Source organism: Nanorana parkeri, unplaced genomic scaffold, assembly GCF_000935625.1.
Source record: "Nanorana parkeri isolate BGI_ZX_2015 unplaced genomic scaffold, ASM93562v1 scaffold1191, whole genome shotgun sequence".
Taxonomy (NCBI): Eukaryota; Metazoa; Chordata; class Amphibia; order Anura; family Dicroglossidae; genus Nanorana; species Nanorana parkeri.
Window position 1 is genome coordinate 354,635 of NW_017307459.1, and position 5,301 is coordinate 359,935.

At 42.8% G+C, this 5,301-nt stretch overlaps 1 protein-coding gene across 1 annotated transcript in view; it reads right to left on the reverse strand.

Annotated features, from left to right (window-relative positions):
* Positions 1-5,301, reverse strand: part of OXCT1 (3-oxoacid CoA-transferase 1) — a 106,223-nt gene that overhangs the window by 66,732 nt on the left and 34,190 nt on the right. Inside the window, exons 9-10 of the mRNA XM_018568456.1 lie at positions 3,240-3,354; positions 946-1,040 (exon numbers count right to left, since the gene is read on the reverse strand). Coding sequence (XP_018423958.1) covers positions 946-1,040; positions 3,240-3,354 — 210 coding nt within the window. The remainder of the gene's footprint in view (positions 1-945; positions 1,041-3,239; positions 3,355-5,301) is intronic.

A 5,301-nucleotide genomic window follows, 5' to 3' on the forward strand; every position in this document is an offset into this window, starting at 1 on the left:
CCTAAGTATTTATGTCCCTGACCAGGAATAAAGTATGTATTGTGGCAGTGCATGGCAATGCCATTGTGGTATCTCCATTCCTGTGTCCAGAATCTGAGTGGCCAGTGCATGCTGATGGCACAGGTGTGCACAGCCTTTAAATTAAAGGTGTTGGGAAGGGTTCAGAGACAGGAAGGCTCCACCCAGGAGTCAGAGTGGAGTCCAGTGCAGCAAGGTGCTGTGGATTGAGAAAACCCCGGTGTGCAGGTGAGCACACGACTGAGGCTGTCTGGAGGAACAGACAGTGGCCTAAGGCAGGAGCAGCGGTGCTGCAAATGTAAAGCCAGGAGGCTGGATAGGCAGGTGCTGCCATGAGATGCAAAATAACCCCTGCGAGGGTAATTGTTCTGTTTTGTGAACTTTCATTTAATAAAAGTGGGCAAGGAAGCCCTTGAATGAAGATTACAGCGAGTGGATGCGTCCTTTATGCACTACCATTGGAAGCTAAATCTCACAGTATATAAAAGGACTTAACATTGCATGACTTTCCTGATCTTCATACCTATGTGCATGCACATGTGTGACCTGCTTTGGATGCATAGACACAAATCCTTCAGCAGGCAGTGTGACTCAGGTACCCCTCTAAACAGTCAGCTAGAAGACTAAACTACAGTTAGGCAATTCATACTGGCCCAGGACCCACATCCTAGCTTGTGATTGGATATGAACGCAGCAGTAGCATTCTGATGTTTATCCCTTGCCCTTTCTTGTTTTGATCTTTGGTGATCTTTAACTGCTGGACTTCACCTTAAAAACTGATTCCAAAGCAATTATATTGGAGTCAGAATAGTGACTCCACTTTTGTGGAGTACAATACGCAATAGCTGTGCGTCCCCTTCCCATAACATTTTCAGCAGCTTCACAACATGGTGCAAAAAATGCTTTATTGCAGGAGATCAGACTTACCAGGCCAAGAACGCCATTTTCACTCTGAAGGTGAACTGCGATATCTTTCTTGATAAAGTTGCTGGCCAACATTGGAATACCAATTCCCAGGTTTGCTGTATGCAACTCAGGTTAAGGCTGAACACAGTATATAGCCATTATAATAAAACCGGTATTGCAGACGTTTTAGAATCAAGAAAGAAGAAGTTGTACATTTTTGGGTTCATTATTAAAAAAAACAAAAAAAAAAAAAATCACATGCTTTAATTTTTCAACAAAAGGACTTCTAGAGAAGTAGACTCCAGTAGAGGCAAATCAGCTTGTACAGATGTTCTCTTATGTACCAACCAAAATGACTGTATTCCTGCATTCTCTACCCTCCCTGTCCCCCTGGGTCACTGGAGCAGATCTCAAGGATAGAACACCCTATTTATGAGAGGTAGTGGTCAATGGACTAATTGTTCTCTGAAGCAAAATGCCCAGTTCTGAAGCAAAAACAAAAACACAGGCATTTGAACTCTGGGTCAGACTCCTCCTCCTCTCTGGACTTCTTTCAGATCCCTGCTGTGCACCTCTCTTGGTAGGTATTACACAAAGATCAGCAACAATATCCTATTTAAAGCCCAACTCTAGGTAAATTAAATGTTTTCCCTTGCAGTGGGGCTGCCTACGCGCTGCAAGGAATAAACTCAGGGGCAAGCAACCTTAGCACTCCAAATTCCATCACTTCTCTGCATCTGGGAGTCATGCCTGTGACTGTCAGTCTTGCAATGCCTCAGGGACTTTTAGTTTCACCACAGGTGGAGTGCCAAGGTTGCCTACCCCAGGTTAAATTCTCAATTATGCTTAGCAGACAGGTAAAAGCTGTTCTTACCCGACTCCAGCTCTCCCGGCAGTTGGCGCACTGATTCTCCCCCTTCGCTCTAGTTGTGGACTCTCCCTCGGCATCTTCGATACAGTGGAGGAGATATGGAGCTTGTATTGTACTTTACATTAGCACTCCTTAAACCACCGGACTGAAAAGCTTTTGGGACTGGTCTATAAGCTTTGAGAGAGCCACTGGGGATCAGGTAAGTAATGCTTTTTCATGCCCCCTAGCCATAAACAAGCAGTTAACCAAAGCAGGATGGGGGCAGACCAAATGCAAGGGAATTTTTTTTCAATTTCCCTGGAGTTGTGCTTTAAACAAATCTGAGATTAAATCCAGTCCAGACGATTCCATGAGTCATGAAGTCATGATTGAAAGGAGAGAAGGACGTGCAGTTATCATTTACAGTAAAAGTTGACACCTTTTTAAAATCTGCATTCAATCAAATTTTGTTAGTTCTGGCCTTTCTCCAGTTTGCCTTGTTCCTGGTCTCGGACCACAGGAGGCAAATCCATGCACAGTAATGTCTGTAACCTTGCAGTTCACAACAACCCTATGAGAAAAGCAGCAGGCAAATCTAAAGACTAAGCAACGCCCAAAACAAGGATTAGAAGTGTAGCACCCTGTAAGCAGGAGTGCCTAGTAAAGTTACTATTGTCATATTGTAAACAGTTTGATGCTGATTTGTAGTCTATGCTCATCTGGTTTCCCCTAATCAATCGGTCATCGTTTGCATCTGTCTGCTGCTGGGTGTACCCTGGCCACAGGGCAGAGCAACCAATGAGGTATGTAACTAGTATGCATGTCTCCCTAGCCAATTACTGGGAGGTTAATGGCCAGTGGTGCATGCTGGGAGAGGAGATAATACTTGGGTTGAACCATGTGAGCTCTCTTCCTCCCCCGGGACCTGCCTGGGGGGAGGCTGCTATGGACTGAATTGGCTAGGCCTAAAGTCTGGGCACTAGCCATGTGCTTGCATTGAGGCCTGAGTCTGGGGGCCCAGTAGCTACTATTGATACCAAGGATGAAGATGACAGGTGATTTCTAACTCAAGTACTCCTGTGCCAGGTGCTCTTCACACAGATTGCCATGTTTGGCTCAAAAAGGAGTCTACACCACCAATAAAAGGTTCCTTAGCAACATATCTACAGTCTGAACCTCGCTTTTATCGGGCAAAATAGAGTGTGGTAAGTGCTAAATGGGTAGTTTGAATCTGGACACCCCTAGGCATGGCAATGATGGATGGTTCTATTATTCTCTGTGGCCCCTTTGGCGGTGCACTACATTAAAAAAAAAACAAAACAAAAAACACGCAAACCACACAAAAAAGTGTTTGATGTAGTTTCAAAAATGAAAGGTCACTCTAAATTTCATTTTTCAGAGTTAAAAAGCTCTAACTGGCACCAAGATTTAACTATACTAAGCCTTTTTGAATAATATTGGATACCATACATTCCATCCTGGAACTCCAGAGCGGCACGCCGGATTATTTTCTCTCTTACAATATCAGAATCCTTTTTGGGTTTAGGTTTTGAGTTTTCAGATTTCCTTAGTGTTAGTCTCTGTAAAAGCAAAAACACATCACTGCCTACATGTTCCATCTGACAAAATATACATATACACACACATACTTTTTGCTTAGAATAGACCTTGGATCACCAATGACACCTCCTGGAGAAGTGTGCTCACTCCAGTTCCAAAGGTTCCCAAGCAATGCGCACATGCTTCATTTTTGACTTGCATTTGAAGATTTAAAACGTTCGCCACTACCAATTAACAGGCAGCTATGCCACCAGGTAGAGGGGAAACTAGATGTTGGTGTTCCTACCCTAAACTTTTTTTGGGGGTAGAAATGCCAACAAAGGCTGCATGAGGAGGACAGAAAGAACCTCTGTTAGGTTTTTATTACAGCGACTGAACTGGGGAGACTCATCCACTTTATTTGTCCTAGTGCCCACAGTCAATGGGACAGATGGGAAATCCAACGTTACAGTTTTCACTAGAACAGGAATAAAAATGCTTCTAATAGGGACATATGTTTTGGAGACTACAATCTCAGATGGGATTTCCTCTTGCTTTGGAGAGACTACTTCTCACTTCCTAGTTTGTTAATGGAACAGGCGTCGAGGGGAAATCCACACAGCGAAACAGACTGACAGAAAAAAAAAATTAAAAAAATAAAATAGGCGGTTTTTTTTGGTAGCCGTCCAGCTGTCCCATTGGGGAATTTTTCCTTCACTTCCTGTCCTGTGGACACATCCGGATGGGAGGGAAGACATCTCCATATGTAAGGGAAAATCTTAATGTTTGCCCCAATACACCCATTTCAGGACTTGCCACTATTCCTGTTCCAGTAACTACTCAAAATTTTTGATGTTCCCTCATTTGAAGACCCAGACACAATAGTCACTTGGACAAATAGGGTAAATTACCCAGAATGAGGAACAATGTAAACAAAGGTAACCATGTTTCCCCTGTTACAGGTTTCATTTTTTTTTTTTTCTTAAAACTTATTCACCCACCCATTAACTGCAGCGAGAAGAGGTTTGCATTGGGTCACAGAGGCATGAAAGTAGTTTAAGAGAGGGCTGATCACACATTGTACACCCAATGGCCAGCCCTGTAGCAAGACTTATTTAGGGTAAAAACAAGGAAATGGTTTGTTAACATTTCCCTGTGCAGAAAAGGCACAGGTAAAAAAATGCGACAAGTTCTAGTTTCACAGCAGTTGGGGAGATACAGGCCCATCAATTTTGCTGTCGAACTAGAAGACAAATATCAAGCTGAGCTTTCATCTAGTAGACTGACCATGTACTTGGTGTTTGATGGCACCTGAAAAATGATTGTAAAATGAAACTCGGGGGAACAGAGATCACAAGGCGAGCGAAATCCACTCTGCGGCAGCAGAAAAATAATGAGAAGGAATGAGCATCCTGTACAGTTCATAACATAAAAGGAGATTTAAGAATAATAAAGGACATTTCATTTTGAGGACCAATGGGTACTTCTGTGCATCGCCCGGTTTCACAGCTGAAGGTTTAATACAAGACAAATATTGAAGTACTAAAGTAAATTAGACAAGCATCATGCAATAGGTTCATAGGAATGTGAAACTACTGCTATAGCAATCTGTTGCTGAAGCACTTATTCCCACCATACCCGTGGCTATAATAGCATCCACTCTTGAGAAAACTTGCCTTTGGGAATTTGTACCCATTCAGCCAAAAAAAAAAAAGAAGTGTAATTGTGAGGTTAGGTACGGATGTTACAGAAGACGGTGCTGCAAATCATTCTGAAAATGTTCAAGAGGTTTAAAGTTAGGGCTCTACGCAGGTCACTTGAATTCTTCCACACTAAACTCAGACCATGTCTTTATGGAGCCGACTTTGTGCATATGTACACAGTCATGCTAAAGAGAAAATGTCCTCCTCTGAACTGCTGCAAAAAGGTTGGAAGCACCGATTTAAAATGTCTTTGTATGCCGTAGTATTAACAGTACACTTTATCTG